This window comes from Podarcis pityusensis, assembly GCF_964106645.2.
Source record: "Podarcis pityusensis genome assembly, chromosome: 12".
Classification (NCBI taxonomy): domain Eukaryota; kingdom Metazoa; phylum Chordata; class Lepidosauria; order Squamata; family Lacertidae; genus Podarcis; species Podarcis pityusensis.
The window spans coordinates 47,269,576-47,287,936 of NC_138037.1; the positions used below are offsets into that span (position 1 = coordinate 47,269,576).

The following is an 18,361-nucleotide window of genomic DNA, read 5'->3' on the forward strand; positions in this document are numbered from 1 at the left end:
CCATGCATCAGCATTGGTGACCACACTCTTGAGGTGGTAGGCAGTTTTGTCTACCTGGTTTCCACCATAACCAGCAAGATCTCCATCAACACTGAGCTGGACAGGTGTATTGGCAAGGCAGCTATGGCAATGGCTCACCTCTCCAAAGCAGTCTGGGAGAACGTGATGCTGATGACCAGTACTAAGATGAAGATTGCATGTTGAGCACTCTGTTTTATGGAAGCAAATTGTGGACAACTAAACAACCACACAGATCAACATCTCAATGCCTTCCACATGCACTGTGTCAGGGAGATTTGGGGCATCACGTGGCAGGAGTCTCAAACAGAGATGCGCTCTCCCAAGCCCACATTCCCAATATTTTCAAACTCTTGCCTCAGCGACGTCTATGCTGGCTTGGTTATGTCCACAGAATGGAAGCAGCACAACCAAATGCCTTTATCTGCCCCAGTTTCAACAAAACATGTCTCTCCCATATCAGTCTCTACAGCCCCAGCAGCCACTGTTATTTACCAACGATTTGATTTCATCCCCAACAGCGCACTCCTCCATTGTCTCCCAAGACTGGCAGATGCCAACAATGTATGGACAGTGCTGGGTTATTTAACTACAGTTAAAGGAGGATGGTGTCTTGGAAGTAGCCCTCAAGTTTTTCACTCATTTTAAACTACAAGTTTGATTGTACTCTGTACAGCAGTAATTACAAAGATCTTAAGAGTGAAATTTATGTACCTAGTGCTGCAAGAATGCACACAGTTACGTGTATCTATTAAAAGGTGCAGAAGCAGGTAGAAAAACTGTTACCCTTTCTAATAATCACTGGATCAAATCTATAAATGTATTGGAGGTTTAGTGCTGGAAATGATTTTTTTTTCCTTTTGGCTTCTGCACATCTATTTACTTTTATTGTGCTTGGGGGTTTTGGGACACCTGGTGACTTTAGTTAAATAAAAAGTACCACCCGATCTTTTATGGGCCTCTCAGTGGCCTCCCATCCAGATTGCTGACCAAATGCATTAGGCTCAGTAATGCTACAGCTTTTGTGTTCCCAGGTTCCAGCCATTGATCCTCAGCTTTTACTATTCTTAAACTTTGCTTTTCAAACACAGTTTGGCAGCTCAGTTGCACTTAGCCATGTAATTCATTTCCCGTGACAGACAAGGTCTCGATGCGCTTGTTTTTCCCCTGCTATTCTTGGCAGCAATTATTTAGCTGTAGCTTATTAGAAGCTTTTCTTTTTACTGCCAGTTATACTGTCCACAACTGCTAGGCCATACCATTGAGCTTACATGAATAATTTTGAAAAATCTAAAAAGAAAAGTAATTGACTGAACTTTTAGTAAAGTTCAAGTTTACTGTTCCCCAAATATCCTGCTGTCAGTTATGCTTGAGTGTTTCTTTACACACATTTTAAGTTAGGGCTTTTGATATTTGTCAAAATAATGCTACTATTTCAGTATTCAGTCTGATGCTTTGCTATGTTTTGAAAGGTTTCGAGAGCGCCTGGGAGTGAAGGTCGTGAAAGCTCTTAAAAGGAACAATGATGGAGTAACTCACGCTTCCATTGATATGCTATGTGCCCTCATGTGTGTGAGTACTCGTAATACGAGTAAGCTAAAATAGGATATTTATTTTCTTGGTTTGATGGGTTATAATTCCTACAATGCCATAGCCTCCATAGGAAGAAGCAGCACTATGTGGAGTTGTATAGCTTTATCTGAACCCCATCAGTACAGGTTTTGAGTGATAAACAGGTAACTGCCTATTCAGCTCTCCCCAAGGCTAAATACTATACACCTAATCAATCAATGGTGGGGACAATGTTAGAGGAGCAAGAAGCTTTTTCTCTCTTCCTTTACGGGTGTGGGGATTATGTGATCCTTGATGGTGGAGCAGGGGAGGAGTAAAGGGCGGAGAGCCTTAGTTACACAAGGAAGCTTGAGTGACTTGTTTTAACTTAAGTAGATTTTCTGACGTTATAAGAACCATCGTTTTAGCAAGAAGGATATTGCAGTGTATCTCATTTAAAGAATGGATGTTGTCTTGATATATGACCTCCCAAGTGCATAGCCTATCTATGTTAAAGGTAAAGGGACCCCTGACCATTAGGTCCAGTTGTGACCGACTCTGGGGTTGCGGTGCTCATTTCGCTTTATTGGCCAAGGGAGCCGGCGTACAGCTTCCAGGTCATGTGGCCAGCATGACTAAGCGGCTTCTGCCGAACCAGAGCAGTGCACGGAAACGCCGTTTACCTTCCCGCCGGAGTGGTAGCTATTTATCTACTTGCACTTTGACGTGCTTTCGAACTGCTAGGTTGGCAGGAGCAGGGACCGAGCAACGGGAGCTCCCCCCTCATAGGGATTCGAACCGCCGACCTTCTGATCGGCAAGCCCTAGGCTCTGTGGTTTAACCCACAGCACCACTCGCATCCCATATCTATGTTATTTTGGGACAAATAAGGCAAACTATGAACTCTTTAATTTTTATCATGCATTTCCTGCTAGCATGTGTTTCCATTTAGCTGGAGCCTTAAGAGTGTTTGAGACCTACATTCTGATGAAATGCTATCTTTTATCCATAGCCTATGCATGATGATTATGACCTGAGGCAAGAACAACTAAATAAAGCATCTCTTCTTTCTTCAAAGAAGTTCTTGGAAAACTTGTTGGAGAAATTTAATTCCCATGTGGTAAATATTTCACATCAGTCAAATAATAAAGAGTTCTATGTTTTGTGGGGGGTGGGGTGGATATGTGGGACAGAGGTCCTACAGTTTAGATAATTTAGAGATTTGTAAGAATGTTCAGTTTTGCGCCTTGGTTTTGGTCTGATCATGCCTCTCCGTTGAATACACAGTTGTATTTGAAAACTTAAGTGGAAGCAGTGAGACATAGCAAGGGCGTGCCACTTTGTAGCTCATAAGCCAAAGACAATTTTAGCGAGAGTTTTTAAAAAAGCATATTCATCTATTTTTGCATGCTGCTTTATCTGACATATCTGATCTTCCTTTTTCAATTTCAGGAACATGGAACAGGTGCCCTAGTTATCAGTTCACTTTTGGACTTCCTTACTTTTGCCCTCTGTGCTCCATATAGTGAGACGACGGAAGGGCAGCAGTTTGATATGTTACTAGAGATGGTTGCATCTAATGGGAGAACCCTCTTCAAGCTCTTTCAGGTGAGTTTAACGTTAAGAAAGGAGACAGCAAAGATTCCACCTTGCTTCTGCTGCTAGTTGAACTGAGCTAATACTCTTGAGGGAAATTAACACCATATGATGGTAATTTGCCATAACATATAATGCAAGCTGTCCCACATAATTTTCCTAACTCCAATTTTAGTAGGTTAAGAACTTCGTTGTATAGAAACAGGTCCAGCTGTGGAGCAGAGAGGCTTTTGATTGGAAAACCCATTAAAACCCTCAACAAGTAGCAAGAGCCAGAATGACAGCTGTGGTTCTAGATCTGTGTATTAAATCTGTCCCAGTACTGTAAATTCTTTACTGTAACAGGTCACTTAATGCTGTAGTGGGAAATAATAATGATAGATCATAGAGTTGGAGGGGACCCTGAGGATCATCTAGTCCAACCCCTCAGTGCAGGAATATTCAGCTGTCCCTCATGGGAATCGAACCTGCAATCTTGGCGTTATCAGCACCATGCTCTAACCAACTTTGCTATCCATACGCTCCTTTTTATTACTTGTTTTGCAGCATCCTTCCATGGCCATTGTGAAAGGAGCTGGATTGGTTATGAAGGCAATAATAGAGGTAATGCATCTATGCATCTTGTAATATTTTACTTCTTTATAAATAGGAATGAAAATGGCTTAGTTACTCAGACATGCATCCAAAGCCTTTTTTTTTCCCCAGGAAGAAAGTTTTCTGTTACCACTTATTGCACAGTTGCATTCAGCTGCTTGGAAGGAGCAGTTGGCTCACATCTTAAGGGTGTTTTCTCAGGGGTGTTGAGTGCACAACATGGTGGACGATGCTGCTCTCTTGTGGCTGCAGACAGGAATCGTAGACTGTTCTTTGTCCATTAGACACACACCCATCACTTCAATCTCTTGACTGACAAGCTACGGGAACAGGCAGGCTATATAACTCAGCCCAAATAAGGAAAATAGTACAGTGGCACCTTGGTTTACAACCATAATCCGTTCTGGAGGTCCATTTGTAAACCAAAACAGGTTGTAACCCAAGGCACACTTTTGCTAATGGGGCCTCCAGAAAAACATTTGTTTGTAATCCAAAAAAAGTTTGCAAACCAGGACACACTTCCGGGTTTGATGTGTTCGTAATCCAAAACATATGCAAACCAGACTGTTTGCAAACCAAGGTACCACTGTAATTGGAAAAACAGCAAGAACATCACCCAAACTACTGAAACTTAGAGAAAGAACACTGTACTAAACATTTAGTAGGAAAAAAGGTAACACTGGCCAACTGGGTGGTTTGATTCATCACCTTCAGGAAACACCCTTCTGAAATTTGAAATGAAATGAAATGTGTCCATAAGCCCCAAAAGGATGGCAAACCCAAACCCAATATACAGAGAATCTCAATCTCTCTCTCTCTCTCTCTCTCTCTCTCTCTCTCTCACACACACACACACACACACATATATGTATAACTTCATAAATTCTAGGTAGCACACAGAATGAAATACAATGAATTCAGTAAAATTCAATTTTGAATCCTAAACAACCCTAAATACCTAACATCCTTAGAAATAGCAACCACAGGCAAATCATTTAACTCCAAAAGGGAGATATTATCATAAAACTAAAACCTACCCAGCCACCAACAAATGCACATTAGTTTGTGCCGAAATAGCCTGGAAGAAAGGAGTAATAATAACAATAATTTATTATTTATACCCCGCCCATCTGGCTGGGTTTCCCCAGCCTCTCTGGGCGGCTCCCAACAGAATATTAAAACAGAATAAAACATCATGGCCACGTTCTCTATTTGAAAAATATGAAAGCCAACTACTCTTCAGTTCTCCCTGTAGCCAAGGGACGTAGCAGAGGTAAAAAAAAAGCACATAGTTTTATAAAGTACCTTCATTTTAAATACCGTCTACACTGTGAAAGCAGTATATTATCTCTGATTCCAAACACTCCGTTGTTTGGCATTGCAAGCTAAAGGCAGAACAACTTAACTAAGATTCTTTCATGGTTATCCTCTTGCTGTCTTTCCAAAGGAGGGAGACAAAGAAATAGCAACCAAAATGCAAGATCTTGCCCTCAGTGAAGGTGCCTTACCTCGTCATTTGCACACTGCTATGTTTACAATAAGCACAGATCAAAGGATGCTTACGAATAGGTAAGTCTATGTCGCTTGCTTGCTATCATTCCTCTTGCATGATAACCTCCTAATTGAATAACCTGCCCCTTCCGAACTGGTCACTGCACAGACAGTACCTGACTCACTAACGGTTTGTTCCATCCCACCCTACCACTGAGTAGACCACCTGAATTGAAGGTAGCAGGTTAGAAATCAATAGGCAAAATTATTGGAGAGAACATGCTGAAAACCACTGTTCTGTGGTAATGGCAATTTGAAAAATAACCACAGATAACCAGTGGTCACAATTGGCATTAAGAAGTCTGCAATCTAAGTACAATTATTTGTAGTCTACCCTAAGACTTCAGGAAGTGTAGGCTGCATAGCAGAAATACAGTTAAGTTGAGAGTTAGACTCCATATATTTAACAGCAGCTGCAAAACAATGAAACGTATTACATAGTCTGAAGTTTAATCATTTTCTAGCAAATAAGTAGCACATTTCTCAATCTCTGTTTCTCAGGCAGCTGAGCAGGCATCTAGTGGGCCTCTGGACAGCTGAAAATGCAACAGCGTTAAACTTGTTGAAGCGTATTTTGGTAAGAGTCTACATTAAATGTCATTCTTAATTTTGCTTGTGCTGTTTTGTAGTTGACTCAGCTCTGTCTGATCAGCAAATGCTTTAAGTAGGCTGTGTAGAAACCAGTGTTGAATAAATGTTATGCTTGGATGTACACATGTTGATGGAAGATTTCATGGTGGATCTAGAGCAGGGGTCAGCAAACTTTTTCAGCAGGGGGCCGGTCCAGTGTCCCTCAGACCTTGTGGGGGGGCGGACTATATTTTGGAAAGAAAAAAATAACGAATTCCTATGCCCCACAAATAACCCAGAGATGCATTTTAAATAAAAGCACACATTCTACTCATGTACACACTGATTCCCGGACTGTCCACGGGCCAGATTTAGAAGGCGATTGGGCCGGATCTGGCCCCCAGCCCTTAGTTTGCCTACCCATGATCTAGAGAATCCTTTAAGCATGTACACAAACTTGTGTACAAGCATAGTTTTTCTTCAGGTTTTCTGAATTGTAGCTCTGCAGGTGTCACTCCACAAGTTCTATCACGTTTTGGGAAAGGTTCAGTGGATGAGACTTGGGGTTGCCTCTTAATCTCTGCTCTGTATATGAAATCCCCTGCAAGTCTTCCCCCTCCCCAGCCCAAATAGAGAGAAGATCTGGTGCATTGAAGGAGTTTTTGGAGCTTTTCCTCAAACTTATAGTCCCACATGCTTCACAGCAAACCTTTTGAGAAGGTTTGAAAAGCAGTTTGTGATATGGCACAGGACCATTTATCTTGGGGGGGGGGGGGATACCAGCTGCAATCATGTCCAATGTAGCTCTAAGGAGGAAAAATATATTTAAAAATCCTAAATCAAATGACATACTGGACCAGTTTGCATGTTCCAGTTTGCCATGGTTTATTGTGAATAAGCCCCGTGCACACTCCTCAGTTTCCTCTTCCCTAGAGCTGGGAGAAACAAATTATGAGGCTCGGCTTAATGTTGGGTGTGAACCAGCTCTTGTGGTTTGTTTCTCTCCAAACAAGCCAAGTTTTTTTCCTGGTTTGTATGCAACACTAAGCCGATGCCTCATGATGCCCAGCAGGTGGGCATGATTGAACCCCATTCATTAGCCTGCTGCTTATTCACACTATAAGTCATGGTTTATTGTTTGTTGTCTGCTATAAAATTCTGGGGGGGAAGGCATTAAAATAAACATTGTGTGGAAATGGTGAGTGATACCCAAAGAGGTAGAAAGCCCAGAATGCAGGCCTGAGAATCAGTCCCATAGCTTATCTGGTAAACAGGACTTCAGTCCATTCTGGAAGAGCTAACTCTTTTTAATTCAGTTGGGTTCATATCCTACTGGAAAATATATATAATTATAATAATTTATTTATACCCCGCCCACCTGGCTGGCTTTCCCCAGCCACTCTGGGCGGCTTCCAACAGAACATTAAAAGCATGATAAAACTTTAAAAACTTCACTAAACAGGGCTGCCTTCAGATGTCTTTTAAGAGTCAGGTAGTTGTTTATTTCCTTGACATCTGATGGGAGGGCGTTCCACAGGGCGGGCGCCACTACCAAGAAGGCCCTCTGCCTGATTCCCTGTAACCTCACTTCTTGCAGTGAGGGAACCACCAGAAGGCCCTCGGAGCTGGACATCAGTGTCCGGGCTGAACAATGGGGGTGGAGGCGCCCCTTCAGGTATACTGGGCCAAAACCGTTTAGGGCTTTAAAGGTCAGCACCAACACTTTGAATTGTGCTCGGAAACGTACTGGGAGCCAATGTAGGTCTTTCAAGACCGGTGTTATGTGGTCTCAGTGGCCACTCCCTGTAACCAGTCTAGCTGCCACATTCTGGATTAATTGTAGTTTCCGGGTCACCTTCAAAGGTAGCCCCACATAGAGTGCATTGCAGTAGTCCAAGCGGGAGATAACTAGAGCATGCACCACTCTGGTTTTGTTAATAAACATATGTTCTTCGACTCAAGAAACTTGAAGCTTTTTTTGTGGTTTTAGCCCGCAGGCCTGCTCTTATACCTGGACAGTAGCGACCCTGTTCCTGAAAAAGATGCTGACAGGATGCATATTAGGGATAACTTAAAAATTGCAAATGTAAGTATGACATGCTCCACCTTTAAGAGGCTGGAATTCCCTTCCTTTGCATTGTTGTTGCTTAGTGCCCTACATGGTGCATGATCTGAGGACAAGGCAACCTTGGATATAATCATTGTAATATTTCAGTGTTTCATTTCACATTTCCCGTGAAATTAATTTGGATTAACGATGAGCTTTGTTCTGCAGGATCAATACGGAAAATTTAATAAAGTGCCAGAGTGGCAAAGGCTTGCAGGAAAAGCTGCTAAAGAAGTTGAAAAATTTGCCAAAGAGAAGGTGGATTTAGTATTGATGCACTGGAGAGACAAAATGGGGATAGCTCAGAAAGAGGTAATACGCTTAATCCTCTGCCTTTTTACTTTGAGCACCAATGCTGCTTTTTTTTATAGTACCACCCGAAACATTAACGAAGAAGAGCTTTGATTTTATTGTTATCTTTGTGCATTTAATTAAGTTCCAAATACATTTTTATCCAAAGAGAAATTTGCAGGGGTGGGGGAGAGGATTTCTCCATTAAAAGTGATGACTGGACTTGCATAATGAACATCAGTGTTCTTTGTTGGTCTCAAAAAAGAAGGTCAAAATAGTGTGAGTTCTGCAGTTCTCCTGCCATACTTTCACCTTTTGAGCTTGGGCAACTGGTACGCTCCTTGTAGAATGCATGACCTGGTGCTTCCTTTCCTAATACTTTCAGTAACATTGGACCAAAGCTGTCCATTCATTTTACCTCTTTCCTACCTTCCTTCTTGTAGTAATTGTGAAGTTTCACAGCCTTCTGTGCCTGTTGCGTGGTGGTAAAATTTGTTACTCTTCCTTGATGCCAAATGTACTGTTAGTGGTGCTTGATGAATGGTGGTTAGATAAGTGTGGAGGGGCAATGGTGTGATTTAGATCCCTGCTCCCTCTTGGATTCCTCTTTCCAGGCTTATGATCTGGATCCTGCTTTCCCATGCTCTTATTTAGTATTCTTTTGTGAATTTTGTTTACTTGTGGTTCTTCTGGCATTCTGCACTTTGGCATCTTGGAAAACGGAAGTCTAAATCACAATGGCCTGTTTGTCAAATGTGCTTTCATTTTGTTGTGTGAGGGCTTGTCATTTGACTTGCTGTTGACTTGGCAGGGAATAAGGGATGATGCATCTTTTGCAGGGCATCGTATGCAAGTACTTTGTCCAAAGCACTTGACCTGAAATAAATGAAGACCAAAAAAACTACTTAGCTTCACATCAAATTATATAGCCGTTAAATCAAAACTTTATGTGACAGAGCAATGGGGCATGGCTTCCGTTTTGGTTTAAAGGTGGTCTTTCTGTTGAGTTGCTTAGCAGATAACACATGATATGGGGACTGTAGCTAGATTTTCCAGAGCTACATTACATTGCCTTACTGTTAACTGCCAAATAGGCCTGAGTTTATCTACTTATGGGCTGTAGAATCTGGGGGTGAATTTGAGGATTCTATTCTGTGATGAAGTTACCTTGGAAGGTTTCTTGTAGATGATTATTCTACGTATTCAAACATGTGAGAGGAGCTTTTGTTAAAAATTCAACTTTTGTTTTTCTTTCTACTTCCCAAATACTACCAGGACAGAAATAATATGGTGAGTCTTGTGTCCTTACTCCCTTCTGTAGAGTGTAGATGGCCTTGAATTATACCTGGCATGTAGTGACCTGTCTGTCTGTATACGTTAGTTTGAACTATTTCTTGTTCAAGTTTGGCTTGCATTCTTCTGAGCTGCTCCTTTATATCTCCATTCTGCAAGGAAGTAATCCTCTACTCGCTAATTTAAACCCCATCCATCCAGTTCTAGTTACACCATTCTAGATTTAACAGGCATGATTGTCTTGTCATTCCCATTCATTTTGGTAACACTCTAAAGATGTGGCTTTCCTGCATGCACATTTATTCTGTAACACAGTTGTGGTCTTATTGCATTGTTCCCGCAGTACCTGATCCAATGAGGTTGGACTCATTGGCAGTAAAGTGTAATCAAAGAGATAGCCAGGTCACAGTCAAGTGGCCCTTGCTCTCTTAATTTTTATATGATTGGTACATGCTGGTAAAGTTGTTTATTCTTGTTTTCTAACAAGATAGGAAAAATGTGTCTCTTTTTAGCATCGAGACAGACCTGTCTTGGAGTAGAACATAACACATTTAACTTTTTGTTCAGTTTATTGGAATCTATGCGATCTCATCTCACAGCGTGTTGACAGTTTTGGATTCACAAATCTTCCTTTGCAGAACGTTAATCAAAAGCCAGTCATCCTGAGGAAACGAAGGCAAAGGATAAAAATACAATCAAACTGGGATCTCTTCTATTACAGGTACAATTCTTTTGCTTTAGCCCAGGGATGGGCAACCTCTCTTTGGCCCTTTGACCCCTCCCTCGGTCACAAATCTTCACTGGCCTTGCTTCTCCATTGCCAGGCTGGAATGTGGCCTGGAACTCAGATAGTGACTTGTGCTTGCCAGAATGGAGGATAGAGAGGGATGTTTGAATGTGTGTCAAAACGAGATACAAAGGTAAAATCTGCATTCATTGTGCTGCCCACTTTTGTCTCCAGCACTGCCTCCACTCCACACCCCCAAAGCATGTATGGCTCCTGGAAGGTTTCCAAGAGGGCAATGATCAGGCCCTCGCCCCCTATTTTGGTATAGATTAGAACTGCGTGTCAGATCGAAATTGGAGCAGTGCCACTTTTGTGTGAAATGTACGTTGCAGAAATGAAGTGTACTTTAGGAAGATTTAGAGAAACCTTGGTAGGAATACTCATGCGCCAATGGGATGCGCACTCTGCTTTTTTAAATAGCAGCGGCCGAGGTTTGTTGCAAGCAACCTTTTGAGGTTTCCTCAAGTTTCAAAAAGATGCTCACTTTTATAGAAGGAGGATGTAAAGCCATTTTTAAAACACAGCAGGGGGAATATCATTAAGTGGTTCTGGGGATTGTTGCCCTTAATTCCTATTAAACGTGCATCACCTAAACATGCATTACTTTAAGCACATAGTTTGTAACTTTAAGAAGAGTTTGGATTTGATATCCCGCTTTATCACTACCCAAAGGAGTCTCAAAGCGGCTAACATTCTCCTTTCCCTTCCTCCCCCACAACAAACACTCTGTGAGGTGAGTGGGGCTGAGAGACTTCAGAGAAGTGTGACTGGCCCAAGGTCACCCAGCAGCTGCAAGTGGAGGAGTGGACATGAGAACCCGGTTCCCCAGATTACGAGTCCACCGCTCTTAACCACTACACCAAAGCTACACATACAATAAAAAGGACTGAAACTGCCTGAAGTGACTGTTAGCATTATTTACTTGCTATCCTGAGCTAGTTAGTGTGTGGATTACAAGTTTGAAACATACTTTATGTTTCTTTTTAAATGTATATCTTGCCTTACAACACCAAAAGCGGGCAATACAACATTTTACAAAAAGTTTTAAATTATTTTACATTTGTTCAAACACTCAAGTTATTGATTTAAGTTGGCTTTAAAACTATACAGTGGTACCTTGTTTTGAGTCCGGGATCCATTCCAGAGCCCCAGACACTCGACGAAAAGTGCGCTCAACAAAGCGCCGCTCTGTGCAAACACGCGGAGCAGTTTGTGTTTCTGCGCATGCGTGAAGCGCAATTTAGCGCTTCTCATGCGCGAGTGGCAAACCCAGATGTAAGCCCTTCCTGGTTTGCCGCAGACGTCCGCCGAAATGGATGCTGGACGGGGCGAACATATATGGAGGTACCACTGTAGTTGGTATAGAGTAGCATCTGGCTGAGGAGATTTCACCCCTCCCATATCCAAGAATCTGCTGATGTTCTCTGCTGATTCTCCAGAGAGGAGGGGCGGTTTTCTGCTCACTACTTATTCCGCTCCAGCATCACATCAAAGAGAGCAGAAAGAGAGAGAGAGACTGAGTGTTAGAGAGAGATCGTGTGTATGGATAAAGTTGCTGCTAAGAGCAGGTGCAGACACTCAGTGCAGTTCAGCATTTTTCGTTTAGACCTCACTTAGCTCTGTATATAGTTGTGTATTATAGTTGTAGATAGAATAAAGAAGATATTCTACAGAGCTGCTCTCCGAGTCGTTTATGCTCTGCTATACTCTGCTGTGCGACGACTGTCTTCTTGTGGAAGTGAATCCGGTGCTCACAACTCGTAAGCTGTGAGTCCACAGCACTTTGACCTGTTCCTGTGCAGAAGGTGGTCTCTGGAAGTGCTACCCAGCTCGCCTAGCCCAGTCGGGGCTGGAGTTGATGAGTCCAGTTGGTGACACTGGCTCAAGGGCGATGCTGACACTGGCTAGCTTGAATGCTAATTGCTGAGCAGTTTTCAGATCTGTTGATATATGTAGCAGAATATACTACATAGTACATATTAGTTTAGTCCTTGGTGAGACACGGTTGCCAGTTTGATACTTTCCAGTACTGTTACCAGTGGGTGGGTGCTTTAAATTCAGAAACTTAGTCCCCCCCCCCATAACATGTAGTTAAATGCTACACACAATCTGCTTCCCATGTGTTTCTGTATTAAGATTTCTCCAAGATCATGCTAGATCCAATTTGATTTGGAATTTCAAAACACGGGAAGAATTAAGAGATACCCTGGAGTCTGAGATGCGGGCATTTCAGATCGACAGAGAACTTGGCAGTGCTAATGTCATCTCCTGGAATCACCATGAATTTGAGGTACGCCTTTACACAGCGCTTGTGTTTCATGTAAAGTCATTGTTGATTTTGAACATCCCTGTATTGATACCTGGATACATGTGCTGTTACTTACAGATGCTAGAATAAAAAGCTAGCTTCAGTTTGAAGTAGCTTTATATAGTCTGTATATTCTGTCAACTTAAGTTGCCATTCTTCTTTGGTTGGGACCTCGCTCAACTTGCAGACTAACATGTAGACTAAGAGAACAAGAAGAACATACATTTAAAGAAGAGTAAAAAACATTGAATATATGGGAAATAATTGTGTACAGCTGAAAACGCTGGCAGCATTGAGATAAATTCAACAGTGTAAATAAGTTTGGATGGATGCAATAATGGAATACTGAATGGTATAGTTTATGTAAAATATGCATGGATTTATGATATGTAAAATGAACCATGGAAAGAAGAAGATAAGTCATTGATAACTTAAAGATGTAAAATGAGTATTTTAAATTGTAAAACAGAAAAGTTTATAAAAATTATATGAAAGAAAAAAAGAAATAGCTTTATACAGTTCAGTGACCTTTACATAATGAAAATTTTATATCCGCGCAGTTCCTGCTTATAGTAATTACTGGGACTGTCATTATAGCAAAGAAATTTAATCAGTTCATCTTACTGATTTTATTTTGTCATTGCTCTAATTTTACTTGAGCATTTCTAATCTGAAACAAGACCTTTTCAGTTCAGTGGAGCTTACTCCCAGATAAGGACGCAAGTGGCGCTGCAGTCTAAACCACTGAGCCTTTTGGGCTTGCCAATCGTAAGGTCAGCAGTTCAAATCCACGCAATGGGGTGAGCTCCCATTGCTTTGTCCCAGCTACAGTTCGAAAGCATACTACCACAAGTAGATAAATTGGTACTACAGCCTCGGCCCAGTATACCTGAAGGTGCGTCTCCACCCCCATCATTCTGCCCAGATAATAATAATAATAATAAATTACTGCAGCAGTAAGCAGTGTTTCCATGCGCTCTGGCTTCCGTCACGGTGTCCCGTTGCACCAGGAACAATGTAATCATGCTGGCCACATGACACGAAAAAGCTGTCTGCAGACAAACGCCAGCTCCCTCGGCCTGAAAGCGAGATGAGCGCCACACCCCATAGTTGAATTCAACTGGACTTAACTGTCCAGGGGTTCTTTACCTTTACTCCCAGATAGGATTGCAGCCCTAGCTCTTTTTGTCAGTTTAAATGAAATCATTAAAACACAACAGTTCTAAAGGAAGAAAACATGCACTTTGCTTTTAGATGTTGTGGCTGTGTCATAGCAAGCACCCTGATATAACAGCTCTCCCCCTTCCCTTTTTTGTGTACGAGGGATGCACCGCTTCTAAGATGGTGTTTGTCATCTATACTCTTTATTTACAATTAATATTTTTTATGCAGTTAATTGGGGTCCTCTTTTAAAGCAACGTTTTAAATCGATCAGACTATTTTAGTCAAATAATACCTCATATTTATTATCAGGTGTAGAAAACTGCCTGATACGTAGGTGTTTCAGAAAAGCTTATCTTGAATATCTTAAACTTAGTATTTTAAGCTAATCTTCTGGCACATACAAACACAATCCATTCTCTCTCTGTTGATGAGGTTCATATATGTATGGTGGGTTTTTCTTCATTGTATGTTTTAGCTTACAAACTAAAATGTAAAATAGAGTATTATAACTGACCAGTTTGTTGATTCTGGAACTTCATTCAAAAGTTATGTTCCCACCACACAACCTTGATTCCTTAGCAATTATGTCAGGAACTTTTGCTCACTTCCTGTATCTTATTTTTCTCTTCAAAAGGTGAAGTATGAATGCCTGTCGGATGAAATCAAAATAGGGGATTATTACTTGAGATTGCTGTTGGAAGAAGATGAAAGTGAAGACAGTGGAGCGATAAAGAAATCGTGAGTTACTATTATCTTAATATTCCCTCTGAAATCTTAATTTTCTGCATAATAAATCTTTTGTTCTACCTTTTTCTTCCTACAGGTATGAATTTTTCAATGAGTTGTATCACCGTTTCCTGCTCACTCCTAAAATAAGTATGAAATGCCTCTGTTTGCAAGCCTTGGCCATTGTTTATGGAAGATGCCACGAGGAGATTGGCCCGTTTAGCGACACTAAATATATTATAGGGATGTTGGAGAGGGTAAGCATTTTTTAAATTACTGCACACAATTTGGGAGAGCAGAGCAGGCATATTGAAGTTTGTTTTTTGGAATTCCAGTTAACAATGCCATGTGGCCATTGGACTAAGAGGACTAGACTAGTCCCCTAATTGTTCCCATGGTGCCTCGTTCCCAAACCCCAGGAAGCTTCTGCCTGACTTAGGGAGGGAGGTGCGATGCTCACAGGCGTGACATCAGCTCCACGCCCCTGAAAAATCGCCCTTACAAGCTGGTGTTTCTTCTCCTAACTGTTCCCCTACGAAAAAATTCACCGCACGCCACTGATTGCTCTGGTGAGATGTCATGGTTTAATTCTAGCCTCCTCTGAGGTTGGCCTGTTTCTCCCCGCTCCTACATGACTTGGGGGAGTTTCAGAAACTCCTGCTGAACTCTGACTCTCTTTTTTTGGTCTGAATTGGGGTTTGTGCTATAACGCTATGCTTTAAAACCATAGTTAGTGTTGAAACCAAACTTCAGCAAAAGATTCTTGTGGGAGAGTCTGGGAGAAAGGTAGGTTTGTTCACAATAATGCTACTTCTGAACATGGTCAGTGACCTATGGTTTGTCCTTCAGACTTGTATTTGAACAAAGTTTTTTTAAAAAAAAAATACTTATTTTGAGAATTTTATAATTTACTGAACCTTTCTGAGTTACTTTAGAGTGGATGTGATTAACTGTAGCATTTGCACCTTCAACTTTTAAGGAAGCTAAACAAACGGTGTAAACTTTTAAGTATAAAAAAATGACAACAAGCTTTTCATGTTCTGCCTGGTCAAGCGACATATCTGTGTTGATCCTTTTTTGACTGTTACACTTTAGAACAGTAAAATAAAGGAGCTAAAATGGTGCATTTTGGAGAGCAATCCCTACGGCTGCTTCAGTTCTGGTTTCAGCTGTAGATCTGCTTTGCTTTTGTGCATCCACATTTTAGTACAATAGATCACTTTCTAGCACTGATAGTATAACAATAGATGTGTGTTTAGTTCTGCTTACAGATTTTGGAGATAAGAGGATGATTGCGCCTTCAACATAACAGCATATTTAATCTTAAATAAATAAATAAATAACATTGTAGCACATTTCTCAGACTTTTTCCTATTTAAAAATGTTTTGTATTTTTCTCTAGTGCACTGATAGACTTGAGCGAGACCGATTGATAGTGTTCCTAAACAAGCTGATTCTCAACAAGGTGAGCAACCTCCCATTTCTGCATAAATTGTGCCATTTTTAATAAATTTAAAATAATTTATATTTTATTGCAGTATTTATTGTAGCTTGGGGTGCTCATAAATGCCTCCTTCTCCACACATCTTGCCGCTCTCTTTCATTTGTGTTATGGAATTGGAGGAGATATTACAATTTTAATCAATAACCATGTCATTAGATATGTTGAATTGCTGAGAGAATATTGCATGTCTTACAAGGAAATAATAATAAGAATGATTTTCTCATTTATACCCCGCCCATCCGGCTGGGTTTCCGCAGCCACTCTGTGTGGCATCCAGCAAAATGTAAAAAATAATAAAATGTCAAACATTAAAAACTTCCCGGTACAGGGCTTCCTTCAGATTTCTTCTAAAAGTTGTGTAGTTCTTTATCTCCTTGACATCTGATGGGAGGGTGCCACTGTCGAGAAGGCCCTCTGCCTGGTTCCCTGTAACTTCACTTCCACCCAACATTTTCCTTATCTCACAAAGGGTACGATCCTTTGGTTGGAAAATCATAAGCCACTCTAGTTTGTTACCCTTTGAATCACTAATATGGAACAGAAAGGCCTATAAAAGTCTCACCAATTATTTATTTGGTATTTGCTATTAGTCCACCCCCCTGCAATCCAGGAATCATTTGCCCAGCGTGGGGCTCGGACCCATGACCCTGAAATTAAAAATCTCATGCTCTACCGACTGAGCTACCCCAGCTGTCAGTCCACTGGCTTTAAGAAAGTATTTTAGATGCTTCATGGACAAGCACAGTTCATATGTGTGTTTTTTATTTTACCTGTCCTGATCTTTTAGAGATAGGCTCAGTTAAAAGTCCCAAATCCATTAAAAATATTCTATTCTTGTATTAAGGAATAAGATAAAAATAGACATCAAGGGTCGCCCCCCATTAAACTTGCTAGATATGGCTCTTAGAATATATCTGTGAATTTTATAAGTGTGTGCTAATTTTAAAGGTTCTGACGTATTTGTTTGTACATCAGTTTATGTATTTGTGTGTATTAGTGTCATTAAGTAGCCTGTCTGGATAATTGTGTAGCATGAAGTTAATGGATTATGCTTAACTAAATCACTTAATCTTGTTATCTTATGTTATAATTGAACACACGTGACTGTTGTTTTCCCTTTCTTGCAGAAAAATGTCAAGGAGCTTATGGATTCAAATGGCATTCGGATCCTCGTGGACCTCCTTACCCTTGCCCATCTTCACACAAGTAGGGCAACCGTGCCGTTGCAAGTAGGACATCTTTAATTTCTTTTCTTTCCATGTATATAATTTAGGAGTGGGTTATTAAAAAGCTGCTTAGCCATATTGTAGTTTCTATGAAATAAGCTTCAAATCGAAGCATTTAGTGCTGTGAAAGTAGTTCATATGTGTGTTGTTTCTAACTCTAAATGGGGTTGTTGTTGTTTTTCGTTTTTAAGAGCAATGTAATTGAAGCATCACCTGATATGAAGAGAGAGAGTGAAAAAGAGTGGTACTTTGGCAATGCAGACAAAGAGAGGAGTGGTCCTTACAGCTTTAACGAGGTAACTTTTCAAGTGGCGGTTGTGCCTTTTGAGTCAAAGGTAACGAACACAAAAAGCACAACGTTGTTCGAACAACCTTCCTCACTCTGGTCCCCCTCAAATATTTGGAGCTCTCGCTCCATCAGCCCCAGGCAAATGGCCAATGATCAGGGAGTTTCAGAGCAGCATGTCAGGAGGGCACAACATGCCCCTGTAACACTTGAGGAAAGGATGTGCTTATAGATAATATCTCATTCAACCATTGTTGTTCTTTGAAATTTCAGCTTTCATGAATAACAGGTATAATTTCAAAGTCAGCACATGCTGTGTGGTTTGTATGGTTGGCTTTGGAGTGAAGATGCCCGACTTCTTGGTTGATAATTGCCTAGAGGTGCAGTAAATAAAAAGGTGAAGGTAAAGGACCCCTGACTATTAGGTCCAGTCGCGAACGACTCTGGGGTTGCGGCGCTCATCTCGCTTTACTGGCTGAGGGAGCCGTCATTTGTCCGCAGACAGTTTCCAGGTCATGTGACCAGCATGACTAAGCCGCTTCTGGTGAACCAGAGCAGCGCATGGAAACGCCGTTTACCTGCCCGCCGGAGCGGTACCTATTTATCTACTTGCACTTTGACATGCTTTCAAACTGCTAGGTTGGCAGGTGCAGGGACCAAGCAATGGGAGCTCCCCCATCGCGGGGATTCAAACCGTCGACGTTCTGATTGGCAAGCCCTAGGCTCAGTGGTTTAAACCACAGCGCCACCCGCATCCCTAAGAGGTGCAGTACCTCCCATTAATCCCTT

At 41.3% G+C, this 18,361-nt stretch overlaps 1 protein-coding gene across 3 annotated transcripts in view; it reads left to right on the forward strand.

Annotated features, from left to right (window-relative positions):
- The window catches only part of DNAJC13 (DnaJ heat shock protein family (Hsp40) member C13), a 62,315-nt gene that overhangs the window by 18,055 nt on the left and 25,899 nt on the right, over positions 1-18,361 (forward strand). For 2 of the 3 annotated variants that reach the window (XR_013978016.1, XM_080974530.1), the window contains exons 13-28: positions 1,491-1,590; positions 2,582-2,689; positions 3,022-3,177; positions 3,712-3,768; positions 5,207-5,328; positions 5,812-5,887; positions 7,871-7,966; positions 8,156-8,299; positions 9,554-9,568; positions 10,210-10,292; positions 12,495-12,648; positions 14,465-14,568; positions 14,654-14,813; positions 15,959-16,021; positions 17,188-17,289; positions 17,478-17,582. Coding sequence is in view for 2 of the 3 variants with exons in the window: in XM_080974530.1 (XP_080830656.1) it covers positions 1,491-1,590; positions 2,582-2,689; positions 3,022-3,177; positions 3,712-3,768; positions 5,207-5,328; positions 5,812-5,887; positions 7,871-7,966; positions 8,156-8,299; positions 9,554-9,568; positions 10,210-10,292; positions 12,495-12,648; positions 14,465-14,568; positions 14,654-14,813; positions 15,959-16,021; positions 17,188-17,289; positions 17,478-17,582 (1,645 nt within the window). In the remaining variant the exon portion in view is untranslated. The remainder of the gene's footprint in view (positions 1-1,490; positions 1,591-2,581; positions 2,690-3,021; positions 3,178-3,711; positions 3,769-5,206; positions 5,329-5,811; positions 5,888-7,870; positions 7,967-8,155; positions 8,300-9,553; positions 9,569-10,209; positions 10,293-12,494; positions 12,649-14,464; positions 14,569-14,653; positions 14,814-15,958; positions 16,022-17,187; positions 17,290-17,477; positions 17,583-18,361) is intronic. The other variant, XM_080974531.1, reaches the window with a different exon arrangement.